General features: G+C 43.3%; 1 protein-coding gene across 3 annotated transcripts in view; it reads left to right on the top strand.

Moving 5' to 3' along the window:
• LOC111962297 (pleckstrin homology domain-containing family G member 4B-like) overlaps nucleotides 1-23,754 on the top strand; it is a 57,374-nt gene that overhangs the window by 9,411 nt on the left and 24,209 nt on the right. For all 3 annotated transcript variants that reach the window (XM_070442010.1, XM_070441997.1, XM_070442026.1), the window contains exons 2-7: nucleotides 15,610-15,807; nucleotides 16,547-18,155; nucleotides 19,262-19,474; nucleotides 19,623-19,746; nucleotides 22,715-22,808; nucleotides 23,424-23,510. In XM_070442010.1, the coding sequence (XP_070298111.1) occupies nucleotides 15,610-15,807; nucleotides 16,547-18,155; nucleotides 19,262-19,474; nucleotides 19,623-19,746; nucleotides 22,715-22,808; nucleotides 23,424-23,510 (2,325 nt within the window). The remainder of the gene's footprint in view (nucleotides 1-15,609; nucleotides 15,808-16,546; nucleotides 18,156-19,261; nucleotides 19,475-19,622; nucleotides 19,747-22,714; nucleotides 22,809-23,423; nucleotides 23,511-23,754) is intronic.

The raw sequence follows: 23,754 nt of genomic DNA, 5'->3' as shown, positions 1-23,754 counted from the left end.
ACATTTTTGCCATAGAAAAAAATATTGTGATACTACTATTGTCCCGTGCCTAATACTTTCAGAGATGGTCGAAGTATCGGTGTCTATCCCAGTTATCAAATCAAATACATTTTTATTTGTCACATGTGCCGAACATAACCGGTGTAGACCTTACCGTGAAATGCTTACTACAAGCCCTTAACCAACAGCGCAGTATTAAGAAAAGGTAAGAAAAAAGGTAAAAAAGGTTAAAAAAAATAAATGAGCAACAATAAAATAAACAATAACGAGTCTCTATACAAGGGGTACCGGCATTGAGTCAATGTGCGAGGGTTATTGAGGTAATATGTACATGTAGGTATGGGTAAAGACACTATGCATAGATAATAAACAGTGAGTGGCAGGAGCGTGAAAAAGGGGGGGGAGTCAATGCAAATAGTCCGGGTAACTGTTCAGCAGTCTTATAGTTTGGTGGTAGAAGCTGTTAAGAAGCCTTTTGGACCTAGACTTGGCACTCCAATACCGCTTGACGTGTGGTAGCAGAGAGAACAATCCATACTAGGGTGGCTGGAGTCTTTGGTGATTTTTAGGGCCTTCCTCTGACACCGCCTGGTATAGAGGTCCTGGATGGCAGGAAGCTTGGCCCCAGTGATGCACAGGCCCGTACGCACTACCCTCTGTTTCTCCTTGCAGTTGCCATTCCAGGTCAAGATGCAACCAGTCAGGATGCTCTCGATGGTGCAGCTGTAGAACTTTTTGAGGATCTGAGGACCCATGCCAAATCTTTTCAGTCGTCTGAGTAGGCGTTGTCGTGCACTCTTCACAACTGTCTAAGTGTGTTTGGATCTTGATAGTTTGTTGGTGATGTGGACACCAAGGAACTTGAAGCTCTCAACCTGGTCCACTACAGCCCCATCGATGAGAATGAGGGCGTGCCCGGCCCTCCTTTTCCTGTAGTTCACGATCATCTCATTTGTCTTGATCAAGTTGAGGGAGAGGTTGTTGATACAGTATATTAGGCTCCAAGGTCAAAATCAAAATCAAATTTTATTTGTCAGATGTTCCGAATACAAAAGGTGTAGACCTTACCGTGAAATGCTTACTTACACGCCCTTAACCAACAATGCAGTTCAAGAAATAGAGTTTTTACTAAATAAACAAAATAAATTTTTTAAATAAAAAGTAACACAATAAAATAACAATAACGAGGCTATATATATATATATATATATATATATACATACTTTTTACATTTTTAATATTTCACCTTTATTTAACCAGGTAGGCCAGTTGAGAACAAGTTCTCATTTTACAACTGCGACCTGGCCAAGATAAAGCAAAGTGGTGCGACAAAAACAACAACACAGAGTTACACATAAACAAACGTACAGTCAACAACACAATATAAAAATATGTACAGTGTGTGCAAATGTAGAAGAGTAGGGAGGTAAGACAATAAATAGGCCATAGAGGCGAAATAATTAAAATTTAGCATTAACACTGGAGTGATAGACGTGCAGATGATGTGCAGTAGAGATACTGGGGTGCAAAAGAGCAAGAGGATAAATAACAATATGGGGATGAGGTAGTTGGGTGTGCCATTTACAGATTGGCTTTGTACAGGTACAGTGATTGGTAAGTTGCTCTGGCAGCTGATGCTTAAAGTTAGAGAAGGAGATATACATGTAAGACTCCAGCTTCAGTGATCTTTGCAATTCGTTCCAGTCATTGGCAGCAGAGAACTGGAAGGAAAGGCGGCCAAAGTAAGTGTTGGCTTTGGGGATGACCAGTGAAATATACCTGCTGGGGTGCGTGCTATGGGTGGGTGTTGCTATGGTGACCAATGAGCTGAGATAAGGTAGGGCTTTACCTAGCAAAGATATACACAGGGTACCGGTACAGAGTCAATGTGCGGTGGTACAGGTTAGTCGAGGTAATTTGTACATGTAGGTAGGAGTAAAGTGACTATGCATAGTTAATAAACAGGGAGTAAAAAAAAGTGCTCCATGTTTTGTGATACTCCAGCTGTTGGAGCAACTCCACAGCTGGCCCACTGTTAGGAACTGTTGCTCCATGAACTTTTTGGCCTCAGGGAGAACTTGGCATGAGCAGAGAACGAGAAAAAAACACAGCAACTGTCAGTGCCATTCAAATACAATAAAATCAAATGTATTTATAAAGCCCTTTTTACATCAGCAGAGGTCACAAAGTACTTAGACATACGCACACATAAACACACACACACACACACACACACACTACACCCCGGTGTCTTCACAACAGCATTTACACACGGCAAATCATTCACCGTGCTATCTGGAGTGCCTAGGGTAAATGGGATGCCTTTCGGGCTAAGACCACCCCTATTGGCGCTGCGTCCACTGCATTGGCCTACTTAACCTGGTGAACGGTACTCAGGGAGCCAATACTTACAACTCCCCAAAAGCAAACAAACAAGTACTTTTCCTGATGTTTTTCCCGAAAAGCGAGCTCTGGGAATACTCGGAAGATGAGGAAATGTCATTGTTTTGTCATGCTAAGTGGGTCATCAGAGTTCAGCTGTAAGAAAAGTGCCCGAAAAAAAAGTTAAACGTCTTAAAAGCTGCCAGCTGTTGCTCTCACACTAGGGGCTTTTTCTTTGGGCCAGATTCCCAGATTTGAGGGTGAGGGTTGAGTGTTTGCATGCCAAACCTGTGGTGAGCCCAGTGCAAATCCTGCGCCACTTCCTGGCAACCCTGCGTCCCATTTGACCCAGTTCCACAGGTGTGCATCTATGTTGGGCATTGGCGATGGTGTTGAGATGTAAGGAGCTCACTTGGAAAGTTTTTTTTTCTATCCTTCCTTTCTTCCAAGCAAACATAAAGCAGACATGATTGAATAGATGAAGGCCAGGTTGAACTTTATATAACTTTCACCTACTGTACCATAGCATGACACTAAATTCAAGGACAGGAAAAAGAAAGGATGAAATTTCCACTATTCAGGATTCTGCATTTAAACCATAACCACTGGTGCTTTTGGACAAAATATGACAGGGAATGCTCACCCAGAGGTGGCACTCCTAGCGGCCGGTGATTTTAATGCAGGAAATCAAATCCGTTTTACATCATTTCTACCAGCATGTCACCTGTGCAACTGGAGGCGAAAAAACTCTATATCACCTTTATTACACAAACAGAGACACATAATACAAAGATCTCCCTCGCCCTCAATTTGGCAAATCTGACCATAACTATACCCTCCTGATTCCTGCTTACAAGCAAAAACTCAAACAGGAAGTACCAGTGATGCACTCAATACGGAAGTGGTCCGATGAAGCAGATGCTAGCTACAGGACTGTTTTGCTAGCACAGACTGGAATCAGTTCCTGGATTCAGTGACCATACAGTGACCGTACGTATATATCCCAACCAGAAGCCATGGATTACAGGCAACATCCACACTGAGCTAAAGAGCTGCCGCTTTCAAGGAGCGGACACTAATGATTATAATAAATCGTGCTACGCCCTCCGACGACCCATTAAACAAGTCCAGCATCAATACATGACCAAGATCGAATCCTACTACACCAGCTCTGACGCTCGTAGGATTGCAAACTATCACGGATTACAATGAGAAACCCAACCACGAGCAGTCCAGTGACACGAGCCTACCAGATGAGCTAAATACCTTCTATCTTCACTTCGAGGCTAGCAACACAGAACCATGGATGAGAGCTCCAGCTGTTCCGAACGACTGTTCCGAACGACTGTTCCGAACGACTGATCACAGATGGCTCACATCAACACCATCATCCCAGACACCCTGGACCCACTCTAATTTGCTTACCGCCCCAACAGAGCCACAGATGATGCAATCTTTATTCCACTCCACACTGCCCTTTCCCATTGGGACAAAAGGAACACCTACGTGCGAATGCTTTTCATTGACTACAATTCACCGTACAAGACTATATTGCACTCCAAGCTCATCACTAAGCTAAGGAACCTGTGCTGAGGAGTATTTCTTTCTATAATAAAGCCCTGTAGGGAAAAACTAATGGGTGGGCCTGGCTCCAGGCCCACCCATGTCTGTGCCCCTTCCCAGTCATGTGAAATCCACAGATTAGGGCCTAATTATTATTATTATTTTATTTATTTAACCTATATTTTACTAGGCAAGTCAGTTAAGAACAAATTCTTATTTACAATGGCCTACCCCGGCCAAACTCGGACGACGCTGGGCCAATTGTGCGCCACCCTATGGGACTCCCAATCACGGCTGGATGTGATACAGCCTAATTGACTGATTTACTTATTTGAACTGTAACTCAGTAAAATTGTTGAAATTGTTGAATGTTGCATTTACATTTTTGTTCAGTTGTTAACCAGTAGCTACCCGGACTATCGGCATTGAACTCTTTGTTACTGCTGTTACTGTTTATTATCTATCCTGTTGCGTAGTCACTTTATCTCTACATATAGTATGTAAATATCTACCTCAATTACCTCGTACCCCTGCACATCAACTCGGTACTGGTACCCCATGCACAGTTGAAGTCGGAAGTTTACATACACCTTAGCCAAATACATTTAAACTCAGTTTTTCACAATTCCTGACATTTAATCCTAGTAAACATTCGCAGTCTTAGGTCAGTTAGGATCACCACTTTATTTTAAGAATGTGAAATGTCAGAATAATAGTAAAGAGAATGATTTTTTTCAGCTTTCATTTCTTTCATTACATTCCCAGTGGGTCAGAAGTTTACATWCACTCAATTAGTATTTGGTAGCATTGCCTTTAAATTGTTTAACTTGGGTCAAACGTTTCGGGCAGCCTTCCACAAGCTTCCCACAATAAGTTGGGTGAATTTTGTCCCATTCCTCCTGACAGAGCTGGGGTAACTGAGTCAGGTAACTGTAGGCCTCCTTGCTCGCACACACCTTTTTTTTGTTCTGCCCACAAATGTTTTATAGGATTGAGGTCATGGCTTTGTGATGGCCACTCCAATACCTTGACTTTGTTGTCCTTAAGCCATTTTGCCACAACTTTGTAAGTATGCTTGGGGTCATTGTCCTTTTGGAAGACCCATTTGCGACCAAGCTTTAACTTCCTGGCTGATGTCTTGAGATGTTGCCTCAATATATCCACATAATTTTCCACCTTCATGATGCCATCTATTTTGTGAAGTGCACCAGTTCCTCCTGCAGCAAAGCACTCCCACAACATGAGGCTGCCACCCCCGTGCTTCACGGTTGGGATGGTGTTCTTCGGCTTGCAAGCTTTCCCCTTTTTCATCCACAGGTACACCTCCAATTGACTCAGATGATCTCAATTAACTTATCAGAAGCTTCCAAAGCCATGACATAATTTTCTGGAATTTTCCAAGCTGTTTAAAAGCACAGTCAACTTAGTGTATGTACATTTCTGACCCACTGGAATTGTGATACAGTGAGTTATAAGTGAAATAATCTGTCTGTAAACAATTGTTGGAAAAATTACTTGTGTCAATTAAATTACTTGTGACTTGCCAAAACTATAGTTTGTTAACAAAAAATGTGTGGAGTGGTTGAAAAACGAGTTTTAATAATGTCTCCAACCTAAGTGTATGTAAACTTCCGACTTCAACTGTATATAGACAAGTTATCGTTACCCATTGTGTATTTATTCGTCGTGCTATTATTTTTGTATTATTTCATTTTTATTCTCTCTGCGTTGTTGGAAAGGGCTAGTAAGTAAGCATTTCACTGTCACCACTGCTGTTTACGAAGCATGTAACAAATAAAATATGATTTAATTAATTGTCATACAAAGCAATCATCATGGTTTATGGTGCCATTTAATTACTCTAAGCCCATGGTCCTCAGAGCCATGGCACAATACTCGCATATTTTCTGCATGACTAATGTTTACAGTACAGTAAAGCCCTATATATATATTTTTCATCTGTAACTCAAGATTCAAATAATTCGTTTTTGAGTTGGAATCCCAGCACACCCACAGGGAACTCTTTTTAACGCTGACCCTTCCGAGGACAAGGACAAACAAAACATCAGACACCCAATACACTGTTTATGAGGCCTCTTAATTTCCCTAACACAGCCTGAGAGTCTTACAGGCCTGGTAAAACTAGTATTATATAGGCTCTGCCAAATCCACTTGTAGGCACCACACAAGACTTCGCAAAAGCAAGATAGATAGATAGATGAATGGGTGGAAACATGCAGGGGGGCCTTGTCTTGTTGGGGGACTTTTATATTAGGCGGTTCAGTATTAAAGGATTTCAAATGGCTTGGTTCAATTGTGTGCCCCTTTGCCAAAGCCCTGAGCCGAGGTTTACAAGGGGGGTCTCAGACAAAGACGTTACTGTCCCACCAACCAACAGGAGTAACCCTCTCTGGAAGAAAGGAGGAGGGGATGAGATGCTGAAAACAGGGAAAGGGGTTGTTGCACGTCGGAAGCTGGAAATACAGGCCTTCTTATACCTTAAGGCAGTTTTTTTTTTCTTTGTTTATTTATAAATGTACTGCACATTTATTATACATGTCTTCACTAAAACAAGTATCTTGCCCCATTTATATTGTGCGGTGGTTGAAAGTAGCTCTACTTGCTGACACATGATGCGTGAGGTATACTGTACAAGTTACACTATTAATCAATAAATCAATCAACCAATCAATCAAATGTATTTCTAAGGCCCTTTTTACATCAGCAGTTGTCACAAAGTGCTTAAACAGAAACACAGCCTAAAACCCTAAAAAGCAAGCAATGCATATGTAGAAGCATGGTGGCTAGGAAAAACTCACTAGAAAGGCAGGAACTTAGGAAGAATTGTTATATTTTTTTATTTAACCTTTATTTAACTACTCAAGTCAGTTAAGAACAAATGTTTATTTACAATGACGGCCTACACCGGCCAAACCCGGACGACACTGGGCCAATTGTGTGCCGCCCTGTGGGACTGCCAATCACGGCCTGGAATCGAACGAGAGTGTCTGTAGCGACGCCTCTAGCACTGCGATGGAGTGCCTTAGACTGCTGCGCCACTCGGGAGCCAAAGAAACCTTAAGAGGAACCAGGCTCTGCAAAACCGGACAGGAAGATCACGTCAGTGACTCAACCCACTCAAGTCGAGTACAGCGAATGTGCACAAAAAGCGTATTTGTCTCAAATTTTGTGAACAAATTTGTGTACATCCCTGTTAGTGAGCATTTCCCCTTGGCCAAGACAATCCATCCACCTGATAGATGTGGCATATCAAGAAGCTTATTAAACAGCATGATCATTACACAGGTGCACCTTGTGCTGGGGACAACAAAAGGCCACTCTAAAATGTGCAGTTTTGTCACACTACATAACGTCACAGATATCTCAAGTTTTGAGGGAGCGTGCAATTGGCATGGTAACTGCAGGAATGTCCACCAGAGATATTAACAGAGAATTTTATGTTAATTTCTCTACCATAAAACGTTGTTTTAGAGAATTTGGCAGTACGTCCAACTGGCCTCACAACAACAGTCCACAGGTAACCACACCAGCCCAGAACCTGCACAATTAGCTTCTTCACCTGCAGGATCATCTGAGACCACCCAACCAGACAGCTGATGAAACTGAGGAGACATTCTGTCTGTAATAAAGCTTTTTTGTGAGGAAAAATAATTCTGATTGGCTGGGCATGGCTCCCAGTGGATGGGCCTATGCCCTCCCAGGCCCACCCATGGCTTCACCCCTGCCCAGTCATGTGAAATCCATAGATGTGGCCCTAATGAATGATTTCCTTATATGAACTGTTGCATGTTGCTTTTATATCTTTGTTCCGTATATTTTATAATTTCCATTAAAAAAAATGGAACCTTGAATAGTTATTATCAAAAGATGTGTCAACTTGCATATGTTGTAGCATAGACCCTATTTTACATAATCTAAGGTTTTTGTGATGTGCCCACCATTGGTTGAGACACAACACGCTCTTGAATATAAGGTGTGAATGGGACCAAATCGCTATAAGCCAGAAATAATTTTAGAGAGAGAGAAAGCATTGAAATACAATGCAATGGCATCCATATTAATGGAAACAAAGCAACAAAAAATGTATCCTCACTTCCCCCTACACTAAAGTATGGGATTATTGTGGGCAGTAGGGTTTACATTCTGGTTTCCTATTTTAGGTGTTTTGCTATTGTTACCGAGTTGCTCATGCCATCACATTCCATTTAATCACAACTAATTTGATTTTAGAGTGCAGGTAGCATAGCAGTTAAGAGCGTTAGGCCAGTAACCGACAGGTCGCTGGTTTGAATCCCTGAGACACCTAGGTAAAAAAATAAAAAATAAAAAAATCGGTCAATGTACCCTTCAGCAAGGCACTTAACCCTAATTGCTCATGTATGTCGCTCTGGATAAGAGTGTCTGCTAAATGACGAAAATGTAAAGCTGCTCAAAGCCTGGTCCAAAGCTGGTCTAATTCAATGCATAGCGTGTGGTCGGAGGCCAAAAAGGCTGCTATCAGAGCCCCATCAGAGAGATGACTCCTTTATGCAAATACCTGACCCATCTGCCAACAAACACAACGTGTTTTCCCTGGGAAGTATGTAAATAGCCCCGGCCTGTTTAGCATGTGGCGCTGGCAGTTTGTCAAAGTTAATAGGATACAAAATAACTCATAACACCACCTCATCCTCACTCCACTTGGCTTAGGGGCAGTCTGAACTAGGTCCAGCTGCGGAGCTACACTATCTATACACAAAAGTATGTGGACACCCGTTCAAATTGGTGGATTCTGCTATTTCAGCCACACCCGTTACTACCAGGTGTATAAAATTGAGCACACTGCCATTAAATCTCCATAGACAAACATCGGCAGTAGAATGACCTTACTGAAGAGTTCAGTGACTTTCAACGTGGCATGCCACCTTTCCAACAAGTCAGTTCATCAAATGTCTGCCCTACCAGAGTTGCCCCGGTCAATTGTAAGTGCTGGTATTGTGAAGTGGAAACGTCTAGGAGCAACAACAGCATAATGCGCAGTGGTAGGCCACATAAGCTCACAGAATGGGACCGCCGAGTACTGAAGCGCATAGCGCATAAAAATCATCTGTCCTCGGTTGTAATCACGCTTCACCATCTGGCAGTCCGACGGACCAATCTGGGTTTGGCGGATGCCAGGAGAACACTACTTGCCCAGACACATAGTGCCAACTGGGTTCCCGAGTGGCGCAGCGGTCTAAGGCACCGCATCTCAGTGCTAGAGGCATCACTACAGACCCTGGTTTGATTCCAGGCTGTATCACAACTAGCTGTGATTGGGAGTCCCATAGGGCGGCGCACAATTGGCCCAGCGTCGTCCAGGTTAGGGTTTGGCCGGGGTAGGCCGTCATTGCAAATAAGAATTTGTTCTTAATTGACTTGCCTAGTTAAATAAAGGTTAAAAAATTTTACTATGTAAAGTTTGGTGGAGGAGGAATAATGGTCTCTGGCTATTTTTCATGGTTTTGGCTAGGCCCCTTAGTTCCAGTGAAGGGAAATCTTAACGCATACAATGACATTCTAGACGATTTTGTGCTTCCAACTTTGTGGCAACAGTTTGGGGATGGCCGTTTCCTGTTTCAGCATGACAATGCCCCCATACACAAAGCGAGAGCCATACAAAAATGGTTTGTCGATCGGTGTGGAAGAACTTGAGTGGCCTGCACAAAGCCCTGACCTCAACCCCATTGTACACCTTTGGGACAAATTGGAACGCTGACAGCGAGCCAGGCCTAATCGCCCTACATCAGTGCCCTACATCAGTGCCCGACCTCACTAATGCTCTTTTGGCTGAATGGAATCAAGTCCCCTCAGCAATGTTCCAACATCTAGTGGAAAGCCTTCCCAGAAGAGTGGAGGTTGTTATAGCAGGAAAGGGGCGACCAACTCCATATTAACGCCCATGATTTTGGAATGAGATGTTCGACATACTTTTGGTCATTTAGGGTATGTTTACTGTATCTCAAGTGGGTCCCACTCACCAGAATATATCGCCAGCCAAGCCACCCATGAGGTGGAGTGAGTCAAGGTTGGAGCCAAAATGTCCAATGAGTTTAGCCTGTCTGGATTAAAATTGACCTTGTCAGTTTTTTTTTGTTGTGTTTGCCATTTTAGCTAGGTGTCCTTGCACTTTGAAACCCATGCGCACCGTGACATATAGCACCACCACCGGGGCGAAATGGCATGAAAAGAGTGTGTTTTATGAGCACCAACGTGAAGTTCATAGTAGCATATCAAAATGGGTGTCAAATGAAAGCTAATTTTCAACCATTTTCCATCTAAAACATCTGGCTTTGTAAAGGCTTTGATTTCTGGATAAACAGATGGAAAAAGGGTCTTAGAAAACATCTACCAGAAAAAAGTCTTAAAAGATAATAGAAATATACTGAACAAAAATATAAACGCAACATGTAAAGTGTTGATGCCATGTTTCACGAGCGTGCAATTGGCATGCCGTCTGCAGGTTTGTCCACCAGAGCTTTTGGCAGTACGTCCAACCGGCTTCACAACCGCAGACCACGTGTATGGCGTCGTGTGGGCGAGTGGTTTGCTGATGTCAACGTTGTGAACGGAGCGTTCCATGGTGGCGGTGGGGTTATGGTATGGGTAGGCATAAACTACGGACAAGAAACACAATTGCATTTTATCGAATGGCAATTTGAACGCACAGAGATACCGTGATGAGATCCCGAGGCCCATTGTCGTGCCATTCATCATGACCAACAGATGCATATATGTATTCCCAGTCATGTGAAATCCATTGATTAGAACCTAATGAATTTTTTTCAATCTACGGATTTCTTTATATGAACTGTGACTCAGTAAAATCTTTGAAATTGTTGCATGTTGCGTTTATATTTTTGTTCAGTGTAGTATGAAAAAGGGAAAAACACAGAATGGCGTGTCCCCGCCCCTGTTTCGATAAAAAGCTGAGGGATGGGTCTGGATAAATGTTACCACTCTCACATTCATAGACAAAGCTATGGATGCAAGGACTGATCATCGATGATATCAAAATTATTGTTTTAACCATGTTTTGAGGCTATATGCTGTTTGTTTACATATGCGTTGTTTATAAACATTGGGTACAACAGGTTAGGGCAATTGAATGTAATGTTTTAAAGATGTTCACAAAATACTTTTTAAACATTTCTAGCCTGTCTATCCGTGGGGACCCATGGTTTACATGTTATACTTGAACCACTCAGTTATTAAACTGCACTTCATTGAATATAACAATAATATTGGTGCACAATTTCTATATAAAATATCAAAGGGACACAAAGGGCACTCATTTCATGGAACGACGCGTTGGACTTTTGATTTTGCGTCTTACATCCTTTTAAACCTCTTCCCCAATTGCTTCCGTGTGTTTTGTTTGTACTATTCTCCACAGCTGGTCGAAGTAGCAGAAACCGGGGCATAACCACAGATGTGGCCTTGTTCTTAGTTCCTATTGCCATGACTATCTGAAACAGACATGTGTAGCCTAGCATATATGTAGTAAACACTACCATCATGCATGACTTAAGCGCACAATGGTGTACTTTTATACAGCCTTCTTTCTACGGGGACTTGTGATGAAGACCGTACATTTCTTCTTTCTCTCGCTCATACTTGTCCGCTTGAATCTGATCAGAACCTCACCCTTCCCCAGCTTGAAGTATACCAACTCAAATGAGGTGTATCTTGGAAGTACATGAAACGCTCACAGAGGACAGAGCTAAGCATATCCAGAGCATGGCGAAGGCTTTCTGATTAGTTTATTTCACTACTCAAACAGAAACCTTGATCTTTCCAAATGTCTGTTTTCTATTTCCCTCTTGAACTAAGAATGAAGATATAGACTGATACGTTTACATTTTAGAGGAATGTTTTGGTTTTGAGGACATTTGTTCCTCCTTTGCAACATTCAAAACACTTTTGTATGATGTGGATGCCTATGCTGAACATGAAGACACAACTAAAAGCTACAAAGCCCCCAAAATTATATCTGTACGGTTCACTGCACAGCAGTGGAGGCTGGTGACTTGAAAAATTGAGGAGGATGGTAGATTCTAACTTTAAATAATATTTATCTCAAAACTGTGATTCCTAAAAAAAAAATTGGTCAACTCCATCAGATTTGTCTAAAATCCTGAATGAATCAGGAATGAGCAGGGACAGCTATACCATAAGGACCCCTTATTCATGTCATCATTACATGTAGTGCAACAAGACCACTCATGGTCTGTAAAGTTCTCTCCTTTTGATAGATTTAAACAAACAATATTGAAATCACCATGGTCACAATCATAAACTGTCAACTCCATCGCCCTGATAGATTAAGAAAGGATATTCATTTTGGTTCAAATAGGTTTATTTTAAATAGGCTTTAGAGTCATAAAGCAACTGAGGGGAAAACTAAATTGCTACTTTGTAGCTCCGTAAAACATCAACTTCGTCAGATTTTTGTCTAACGTCAACTCCGTCAGGGTTCCTGATCTGATAGAATGATTATTTAGATATATATTTATTACTATTATGAATAATTTTCAATATTATACAAATGTTAGTATTGAACTTTTCTTTTTAGAGACAAAAATATGTCTGTTTTCAGTATTTGTTGTCAACTTCATCAGTGGCATGTCAACTCCGTCACTGATGGCTAACCCCCAAAGGATCGATTTACTTGTAAATATTAAAAAATATATTTTAATCACTGTTCTGCAACATTATATATGCTTAAACTATTGACATATTTGCTGTGCTGGTCTAAGGGATAATCTTTGCTTTTTAAATGTTGTTTTATGTTCTGAATCTAGAAAAACATGCCAAAATGCTAACGGAATTAGCCCTGGAGCATAATATAGCGGTATAAAATAAAACCCCAAAAGGTTTGGATATTGTTATTACATATTTGAGTAATCTCATGTTAGAATCAAACAATCAAGGCCTTTACACTTGTTGGACATAAAATGTAAGAATTAAATCCCTTTTATGGTGTCTGATGGATTTTCCATGAATCCAGTTAGTCGCGTTTTATGAAATAATAATAAAACATTTGGAGGTTGTTCCTTTACATGGTTTGAGAGCTGATACGTTGGTCTATCAAAATACAGTATATACTTCAAATGTTGTTGTTATTAAGAACAATATTTGTGGAAAAAGTTGAGATTGTCCCATCTTTCAAGATCTTTTCAAGTAACTGGTCGACTATGGTATTTATCCAAACATGAGAGGGCTACTTACGCAGTGATTGAATGAGGTATGAGACATGAGTTGAGGTGTTCAGAGGCTTGACTTCAGTGCAGGACAGGGGTTGAGGTGTTCAGAGGCTTCAGTGCTGAACAGGGGTTGAGGTGTTCAGAGGCTAGGCTTCAGCTCAGGACAGGGGTTGAGGTGTTCAGAGGCTTCAGTGCTGAACAGGGGTTGAGGTGTTCAGAGGCTTCAGTGCTGAACAGGGGGTTCGGAAGGTTGTTCAGAGGCTTCAGTGCTGAACAGGGGTTGAGGTGTTCAGAGGCTTCAGTGCTGAACAGGGGTTGATGTGTTCAGAGGCTTGGCTTCAGTGCTGGACAGGCTCATCGTGGATGGATGGCGTTTGAGAAGAGCTCAACTCTTCCACTGAGCGTTTACAGGATTTGACTGGGAAGACAAAAAACAATGACACAACACAGTTAGACAAAATAGCTAAGAACGAGTTAGTCCAAGCAAGGCGTAAAATGAACTTGATGTGTAATAATGTGATTGTGTATGTGACTGACTCTACATGCAGTATTGAGAGAAAATTGACTGGGCTACTCACAGTGCTTGGAAAGGAAACATTCATTGCGCCAGTGGATGAGAGGGCACATGACACTGGGAGTGGAGTGGTCAAATACAAATAGCAGATACATTGAGATACACATGTAGGAGGGGAGAAGCAGAGGATCAGGGCTTCAGTTGTTCAGAGGGCCTTGGGTGGGCCAGGAGGGCAGAGGACCAGGGGCTTGAATCTCCCTCGAATCTCCCCATCACAGTAAAACACTTGCAGCTCTGTTGTCAGACATGAAAAAAAAATGTCAAAAGGTCTGTGATAGGCTTGTCAAAGCATCATCTGGGAACTCTCTCTTGAATTAATAAAATGTACTACCGTCTAACAACTCCAGGAATCGCATGGTGTCCAAGCTTTTGTACCTCTGTGCTGTCTGAGACTTGATGTTATCGTGAATTGAGTCATACAGTGCATTGTAGGTGCACATGACACAGTATCATCCTCCATGGTAGGGTGCTCTATAATAGGGTGAAGGGGACCTTCAGTTTGCTCACAATTTTTCGCAACAGTGTTGACAATTCTAGAAGTGAAATTCCAATGCGTTTTTCGTCAAGCATGCACGTCCAGCCTGTTCAAGCAACATCACCCTCTTGGTCGACTTCCCCCCCCAAAAACTGGTGAAGCCGCCAAGTGTCACAAAGAAAACCTCATCTTTGAGAATGCATAGCAATGCACAACGGTGGCCATTTAAGTCAGAAGCCATTTACTGAAGCACCATCATAGGTTTAGACAACAAGTTTCTCCGTGAACTTAAACTCTGACATCTCAGATTTCACTAAGTCAAACACAGACTGCACATCTCGCCCGCTTGACACATCAAAGTAGCCCCCCAAAAAAACGTTCCTGAATAAATCCCTGATCGTCCACATACCTGATGATAACTGACCACTGCTAGTGACTGCTGATGTCTGTGGTTTCTCCATTTGCCGTGTGAGAAAAGGCACTGCGTCACACATGTGTAGTATTAGGTTCCTTCTCTGATCCTTTGATTGGATGGACAACAAGTTAGTTCCTACTGCAAAAGCTTTGATTGGTTGGAGGACATCCTCCGGAAGTTGTCATAATTCAGGGGGTGAGGAGCACGAGCATCCTAGGTTTTGTATTGAAGTCAATGTAGCCAGAGGAGGACAGAAAATAGCTGTCCTCCGGCTACACCATGGTGCTGGCCTAGTTTGTTGTTGAGACTACTGTAGACCTTCATTGCAAAACAATGTGTTTTAATCAGGTATTTGGTGACGTGAATATATTTAGTATAGTTTTATCTAAAGAGGATACATTTGTATAATATTTCAGAAAAAAAATCTAAATCGGTCCTCCCTTTCCTCCTCTGAGGAACCTCCCCTACCGTACAATACTTCAAAGTTCAACATTTGTTGGTTGCAGATGCTAAAGTGATTTGCTTAGAGTCATTCCAAAGGGCCCAGTATAGGGGTAAAGGCCAAGAAAAATAGCTGTCCTGTGGCTTGACATTTACCGTGTGTTGGACGTTCTGCGGTTATGTTCTGCGGCTTTCTTCAAACAAAGTGGTGCTGTCAACACCAGTGGAAGTGAAAATTGACACTGACCTCTGAAGCTACTCACACACACACACACACACACACACACACACACACGCTCATATTTGGGGATTTGCACTCTGGCAAACATACTTGCATTCCAATTGCTGCAATGAAAAAAAGGGTCAGGGTACAATTACATTATCATTCACTCTTTGTTCATGCTCTCCTATCTTATATGAAAGTGAAATTAAATAAAAAGGGACTTGTGTGAACATGTTAGTTGATGTGGGAGGTGACTTGAAACCAAAATATCTCTTCCGCCCCGTCCCTCAGAACCCAGAATCCCTGGACTCGTCCATCCAGAGTGCCCTGTCGGCTCTGTTCCCGCCCTTTGAGGTCACAGCGCCCACCGTCCTCAGTCAGCTGTTTAGGACCATCGAGGAGCGCTTCCACGGTGACGCACTGCACTGCTTGCTGGACTTCCTCATCCCGTCCAAACACCTCTTGGAGAGTGTGCAGCAGGCGGCGTGTGTGAGTACACAGAAGCACTCACGCATACGCACACACAGAATAGATGGAGCAACTTGAGTTCAGTAACAGTGAAACCGCAGAGGTTCACATTGTGGTTCTAACTGCATTGAAACAAAGACATCAACAAAAGGTTTACTTGTCTGTCGCGGGATATATCCAAGCTGTTGTTTATGCTTTATTCATTTTCTGTGGATCCTAGCCAGACATGCAACTGAGCTGACATCGCTCAGCAAAGGATCACATTTGATTGTTTCTCCTCAAAGTGTTCAATAGAAAAGAGAAAACACAGTCTAGGATTCCATTTGTGTTTGTTTGAGGCTCAGGAAAAGTTGGGGTTAGGCCAGAATCTGGGGTTCAGTTTTTCATAACCACAGCTCAGCAGTGGACATATGAAGATGAATTTGAGTTATTCATCCTTCCTTTATTGCATTCCAGTCTGTAAAATGCAATTTAAAGTAGAAGTTAGCCTGATTTGTTTTGGATTATAGTCTTCTCATGTCACATAATACGTAGCTGAAGAACACCCCTAGTGGGAACCACGGGAATTTAAATGTTGGATCATTTAGTCTTTTTTCTTCTAGTCCAGCATTAACCCACCTGATTAAACTCATCAAGGGTGCTGGGCTGGAACAAAAAAAGTGCGATCCTACTGCGGTACTGACGATGAGAAACTCTGACGTAAGGGATCATAAATCCATGCAACTCACCCCCTCTCCAATCTCTCCCTCCCTCTCCCCAGGCTGCATACTCAGATGTGCTGTTCCGTTGTGAGGGCTGGCCCCTGTGCCTCCGTGACAGGACCGTGATCCAGCTGGCCCCCCTCAACCCTCTCCTGTTGCGCCCCGGAGACTTCTACCTGCAGGTGGAGCCCTTTGGCGAACAGGCTGCCCGCATTGTCCTCAAGAGTCTCCTGGAGGAGGGCTGCCACGAGGTGGAGGAGACCCCCATCCCCGACACCACTTACCCCTATATCTTTACCCTTGATTGGCTGAGGGAGGTGAATGACGGACGCCATGGCACCCCACTGTCCCACTGCCTGCTTTCCACCGACCAGGGAGTGATGAAGGTGCCCTGGGCGCAAGTGGCAATCCCCGAGTTTCTGGTCAAGCACAAGACCATGACTACATCAAGTGTTATCCGGGACGTTCCGTTTGAGTCACGGCAGTTGCAGATTCCATCCTCTTCCGACTCTACCGCTTCCGCCCTTTCTCTGGAGACCATGATCCTTCCTGCCAGGGACGGGATATCTGTGTCCTTGCGACTCATGGACGGTACCTCGAAACTAATCAAGGGTGACCATGAGAAATTTGTCACCAAACCGCATGCCAAACCACTAGTCAAGCCTGTGGGCTGGGTGTCGCCCAACACCTGGGACACCAGCTGGAACTACTGCGAGATTGAAGGTGACTATGTGGATTTAGTGGAGTTCTCCAAGGAGAAAGAGTCTCTTGCGGGACGCAGTAGGACTCCCAAACCTTCAAATCCTCCCCCTTTGTTCAAACCGGTCAGGCCCCCTCCTCCTATACCACTTGGGAGCAGCACCCCCTGTGGGTGCACCCTCAGGTTTTCAGAGGAGCCTTGCACACCATGCAGCCAGAGGAGGCTAGGGCAGGAGCCTAGTGGACATGAACTAAAGTGCAGGTACAGGGACTCTTACCTAGCAGCCCTGCGCAACCCAGTTCCCTTTGAGAGGGGGAGCGTAGGACTGCTAGCTGCTCTGGAGGAGTCCGGCCCCTGCGGAGGGGAGGAGTCTGGCTTCGAGGGTCACGCCAGAGGTCTGGGTCAGGATCACTGGGAGTGCTGTAACCACTATAAGGAGCCTATTGTAGGTCACGAGCCACACCAACATGGGCACTTTGCTAAGGAATCCCCAAACCTAAATCACATACCACACAAATCTATCAAACCTGCCATAACTCACAAACCAGGAAAACATACTAAAGAACCTCAAGTCATTCATAAACTCTGCCAAGTGGAACCCCATAATCAGGAACTTCAAACAAACCACAAAGCCCATCAAACAGGACCTGACTCAATGCTAATGTTACCTCCGGTGGGCCATCACCAGGGCGTGGTTGATGCCTTTGACTGTGACTTCACCTCCAAGCCAGTTTGGAACCCGGAGGCAGTGAAAACCATTGGTAAACACAAGGCCAAGCCCAGGGCACTCTCCACTGTGTCCGAGACTGCCAGAGGAAGTCCTCTGGTCCATAAACTGAACAACAGGAGCCACAGTGACATCTGTCCAGAGATGACCCCCGTCTGTGTCCAGGTGGTGCAGTGTAAGAAAATCAATGCCTTCGGCCTGGTGTCCCCCAAGCTGGAGAGGCGGCAGTCTGCAAAGAATGGTAAGAGGGACTACTGTTCCCTTTACACACTTTTGTGCTGACCTGAACCATACAGTGATGCCTTTGATATTGCAACAACATTGCAACATAGACTGGTATTGTTGTACCCCATCCAGCTTACTGTCTTGCTTCATAAATAGTGCATGTTTCAAAGGGACACTGAAACCATCTCTGTGTACACCAATTAATTTAAACTCAACCTCGGCCCCCTTTTGCTGAAGGGAGTGTGCTGTGTCGAAGGGGGGCCCTTAGGCCAGTGGCCATTGGCTATGGTAGTAAACATGACATTCCTTTTATGGAGAGAGACAGGGGGTGAGGGAGGAGAAGGCACTGTTCCCGTTCCCTACACCCTCACACGAGGACTCGCAAGGGCACTCAGAGGTCTAGCAGGGAGCTAGGGAAGAAAGAGAGGGGACTGTCCCCATTCCCTATTAAACCCTTCCTCCCTACACCCTCACAAGGGCCCTCCGAGGACTCAAGACTATTGGACTGGTGAGGGAGAGGGAACACAGACGAGCCTTTGTTGGCTCTAGAAGAAGCCAATTAGGATGCTAGAAATCAAAGCCATGCTTAACAGCCTGGCAGCGTTTGGTTACAGGGAGACAGCATGTGCAATGTTTAAAGGGTTTACATAGTGCAACTGTGGCACGTAAGGTTAAGGTTTGTATGAAAGACAGCCATTGAGATCTATGTCCAAAAAATAAATGCCCCAGTGCTAAAAGGTCAAATCTTGACCAGGAAGACTTTACAGTAGAGCGTTGTTCTTCAACCCTGGTTAGTGAGAAATCTATTGATGCGTCACTGATGTCTCCTTCTGTGTTTATCATTTTAATCAACTTAATCAGTATTGTTCAAGACTGTGTGCAGGCTTTTGTTTTAGCCCAGCACTAAAATACAGTATGTGATGATTAGGTGTTTAGTTGGATGCGATGTGTTGGTGTTAGGCTAGAACAGAAGTCTAAGCACAGTCTTGAACAACACGGATTACGTTGATTAAAATGACACACACAGAGATAAATCAGATACCTAATAGAGAAGATGCACTAAATGACGTGAACACGTTCGCCTTCCCGGTTGGTCAAAAGTATCCGTCATTTTTTTTTTAGCTCAAGATCCCTCGCCTGGCAAAGTTGAAACGCAGGCTACTGCACCCTCCATCGGACCTGACACCAAACTCCAGAGTCCAAAGACCAAGCCCTCAGCGCCCCCAATCCCACCCCCCTCCCCCATACACAGAGCTCCTCCATATCCTCCCTCCCAAGACTCCATCTTCAGAAGTATCAGTGGGCTACTTCACCTGGGCTTCGTCAGTCTACCAGGTATTGTGTTTGTTCTGCATGCCATCCAGTGTTGTCCAATAAGAAACACACATGTAGCTACTGTGTTCCCTTATGAATACGCCCCTGGTCCACACTTTTCTTTGTCCAACCTCTCCACGACACCCTCTACTGTCCCCTCCACCCCCAGGTAGCAGAGACAGGGTGGGCAGGGCCGTGCTGGAGGTCCATGGGAACAGGCAGGCCTGGATGTCTCCTCTGCTGTCTGCCCAGGAGGTGTGTAAAGTGCTACTTTACCTCCACTCCATCCCCAGGTAATACCAATCAATCACTAAACATCTTCGGTGATAGTTCAAGGGAGTTTATTGTATGTGATTTTGTATAGGGTGTAGGTGATCAACTGGTTTGGGCCCAGTTTCCCAAAAGCAATGTTACTAAAGTTGACTATCAATACAAAGTTGCCAATGTCTTTGCAACTGTTTCAAACAAGCAAAGGATTAAAACAGAAATTGAATGAAAACCGAAATGACTGCATTAATAGCCTACAGTTCTGTTTTGCAAATTGTAGGCTGCACTGTCTGTTATTTTTGACTCAGTTCACACTGATCAAAAATATAAACGCAACATTCAACAATTTCAAAGATTTTACTGAGTTACAGTTCACTGTTCCCCGGACGCCGAAGACGTGGATGTCGATTAAGGCACCCCTTCACACCTCCCTAATTCAGAGGGGTTGGGTTAAATGCGGAAGATGGGAAATCAGTCAACTTAAATTAATTAATTACGTCCTACTCTATGGATTTCACATGACTGGGAATACAGATATGTATCTGTTGGTCACAGATACCTTAGGGCATGTAGGGCATGGATCAGAAAACCAGTCAGTATCTGGTGTGACCACCATTTGCCTCATGCAGTGTGACATCTCCTTCGCATAGAGTTGATCAGGCTGCTGATTGTGGCCTGTGGAATGTTGTCCCACTTGCTTCCCACACCCTGTCGTACACATTGATCCAGAGCATCCCAAACATGCTCAATAGGTTACATGTCTATTGAGTATTCAGGCCATGGAAGAACTGGGACATTTTCAGCTTCCAGGAATTATGTACAGATCCTTGTGACATGGGGCCATGCATTATCATGCTGAAACATGAGGTGATGGCGGCAGATGAATGGCACAACAATGGGCCTCAGGATCTCGTCACGGTATCTCTAGCGCATTCAAATTACCATTGATAAAATGCAATTGTGTTCGTTGTCTATAGCTGATGCCTGCCCATACCATATTTCCACCATCACCATTGGGGCACTCTGTTCACAACGTTGACATCAGCAAACCACTCGCCCCTACAATGCCATACATGCTGTCTGTCATCTGCCCAGTAGAGTTGAAACCGGGATTCATCTGTGAAGAGCACACTTCTCCAGCATGCCAGTGGCCATCGAAGACAGTGGAGAATGGTAGAGAAATTAACATTAAATTATCTGGCAACAGCTCTGGTGGACATTCCTGCAGTCGGCATGCCAATTGCACGCTGCCTCAAAACTTGAGACATCTGTGGCATTGTGTTTTGTGACAAAACTGCACATTTTAGAGTGGCCATTTATTGTCCCCAGCACAAGGTGCACATGTGTAATGATCATGCTGTTTAATCAATTTCTTGATATTATCTTGGCAAAGGAGAAATGCTCAATAACAAGGATGTAAATAAGCTTTTTGTGCGTATGGAAAATTCTGGATCTTTTATTTCAGCTCATGAAAAATGGGACCAACATTTTAAATGTTGCATTCACATTTTTGTTCAGTATATTTCATGATGTGTAACAACATGTCTGCAATGATGTGCAAAATCTGTGATTTAATGCATTATTATTGGTTAAGCATTAGAATAAGCTTCCTCAATAGTTGCAGCGATATAAGCCTGGGGGATTATATTCCTCTAGGAGCTGATCCGTCGTCAGTATTGTGGAATAATTCTAATGTTAAGGTAAGATTTGATTGGAGAAATCTGATCCGAGAGCAGCAATGCTGTTGTTTGGATGATATCAGTATCCACAACGCATATAGCAAACATTCTTTCATTGTGGAGTTTTGGGAAACACGTTACATATTCGGACATTGTAGGGATGATGCATCATTAAAACTCTCATAAGCCTAAATTCCATCGCTATCGGGAAACCGGGCCCTGTTCTGTCCACTCTTACCTTACTATAAATGTGATTCATGCATTTTTTTGTGTGTCCTTGTAATACATATTAAGAACACACTATGAAATGGAAGTAAATATTCTACATTGTTTGGAAGTCATTTAGGTAACCCTCTCATCACTTTTTAATGCATGCTGTCAAAACATTTGACATGGATTTGTGGCTATATCTTTTCACCACAGGAGGGCAGTGAAATACCACCAATCTTATGTCTCACGCAACCCTACTATGCCCTTTTCGAATACTTTGATAATGCATCCTTCCTTCCACCCTTCCTTGAACTTATCAGCGAAACTGACATGGTTTGTTGTGAAATTGTTCAATCATATCAGTGATTACTCCAATGGAAGAAGGAAGGAAGGAAGGAAGGAAGGAAGGAAGGAAGGAAGGAAAGGAAGGAAGGAAGGAAGGAAGGAAGGAAGGAAGGAAGGAAAATATATAGATGTAAAGTATTTGAACAGGGCCATAGTCTCCCACTTCTAAAACTGATGAACAAATAAAGACATGTCATCCACTGTGTTCTCAGTTAACCCTATAGCTTTACCCCCAGCTGACACTGGTCTCGCAGCCGGAGCTGTTTAAAAGCCAAATGTCCTCATGATACACATTTTACAATCTAATCTCTTTACACAGCTTTAATGGACACACATTGAAATTCAAGGTGACGGCTGTCTCGTTAAAACAGATTGGCCCTTTAATGTCGCCCCCGGAATGTTCCTCATTTAACCTTTTATGAGGCATCTCGTCCTGACAAACCACAATGACAACACTATAGCCCGCAGGCCATTGGCTGACTGCCAACTGTCTGGTATGCAGGTTTTTAAAGAACAGACAGACCCAACTGGTAACCTAAGATGGAGCAATTACGGTGAGGCGCGTGTGTGTGGGGGGGACGGTGTGTTCATGTGGTGCATGTGCGTGCGTGAGACGGACAGACACAGTCAGTGGGCGAGAAGAGGTGAAACCACTAAAACCGCTCGAATAACACTATCGATCTGATTGTGAGAATTCCAGGACAGTGTGAACAACTTTTAAAATGTGCCCCAACATGCTTCCCTGTTTTTTCTTTTCTAGAAAAGAGGTCCGGGACCTGGGAATGACAGTGGTGATTAATGCCAGAAAGATGCACCCTCCCTCCCTCTTCTACAAAGCCTTAATGATGGTTCAGGTTAGGAAAATATGAGTCATCACATCACAATAAGTCAACTATGAAACTATAATCCACCTATTTAGATTCGGAGATAGAGAGCTGATTGTGGTGTATCTAGTTACTCACCGTTCAAATGCAATATGGTGGAAGGTCACGCAGTTCAGATCAGTTTAGTTCACATTATTGGCTTTTGCAAGATTTTGCTTGCGTTCTCAAGCACTGAGGTAAAAAACACTATCAACAAAGACAACATGGCATAGATGACAACAGGTCATACAACAGAGCCATACAACACAAGCTATTGTTCTGAGTAAAGTAAAGCATCGTTGCTGCAGTTCATGATAGTTTGGGGATTGCTGTGTCCTGGGAAGTCCACAAGGAGATATTGGTTGCTGTACATGACTGACTTCACTAAATGTATCCTTTATGAATTCATAGGGATTTCTGTCCACTGCAGAGTAGTCAATTGTGTCATTGACAATGATCTATCATTTTCTATCATGGATATTTACCGACCATTTAAACACATCTTGGGGACACATACACATGTGAATCCCTAGAGTGAAGAACACATTATGATGACCTTGCATGATGCCTTGTCCTGACATGTTTCCTTATTGGTCGGCCCCAAAGGAACAAGCCCTGAATGCAGTCCATAGTGTGCTGATACTGGTGGATAAAGACACAAGCCCTCGCCCTGAAAGACACCCTGGGCTACAGGTCAGAAAGCACATACAGTACCGGTCAAAAGTTTGGACACACCTACTCATTCCAAGGTTTTTCTTATTTTGACTATTTTCTACATTGTAGAATAATAGTGAAGACATCAACACTTTGAAATAACACATATGGAATCATGTAGTAACCAAAAAAGTGTTAAATCAAAATATATTTTATATTTGAGATTCTTCAAAGTAGCCACCCTTTGCCTTGATGACAGCTTTGCACACTCTTGTCATTCTGT

This window comes from Salvelinus sp. IW2-2015, linkage group LG1 (assembly GCF_002910315.2).
Source record: "Salvelinus sp. IW2-2015 linkage group LG1, ASM291031v2, whole genome shotgun sequence".
NCBI lineage: Eukaryota > Metazoa > Chordata > Actinopteri > Salmoniformes > Salmonidae > Salvelinus > Salvelinus sp. IW2-2015.
This window is presented reverse-complemented; position numbering and strand designations above follow the sequence as displayed.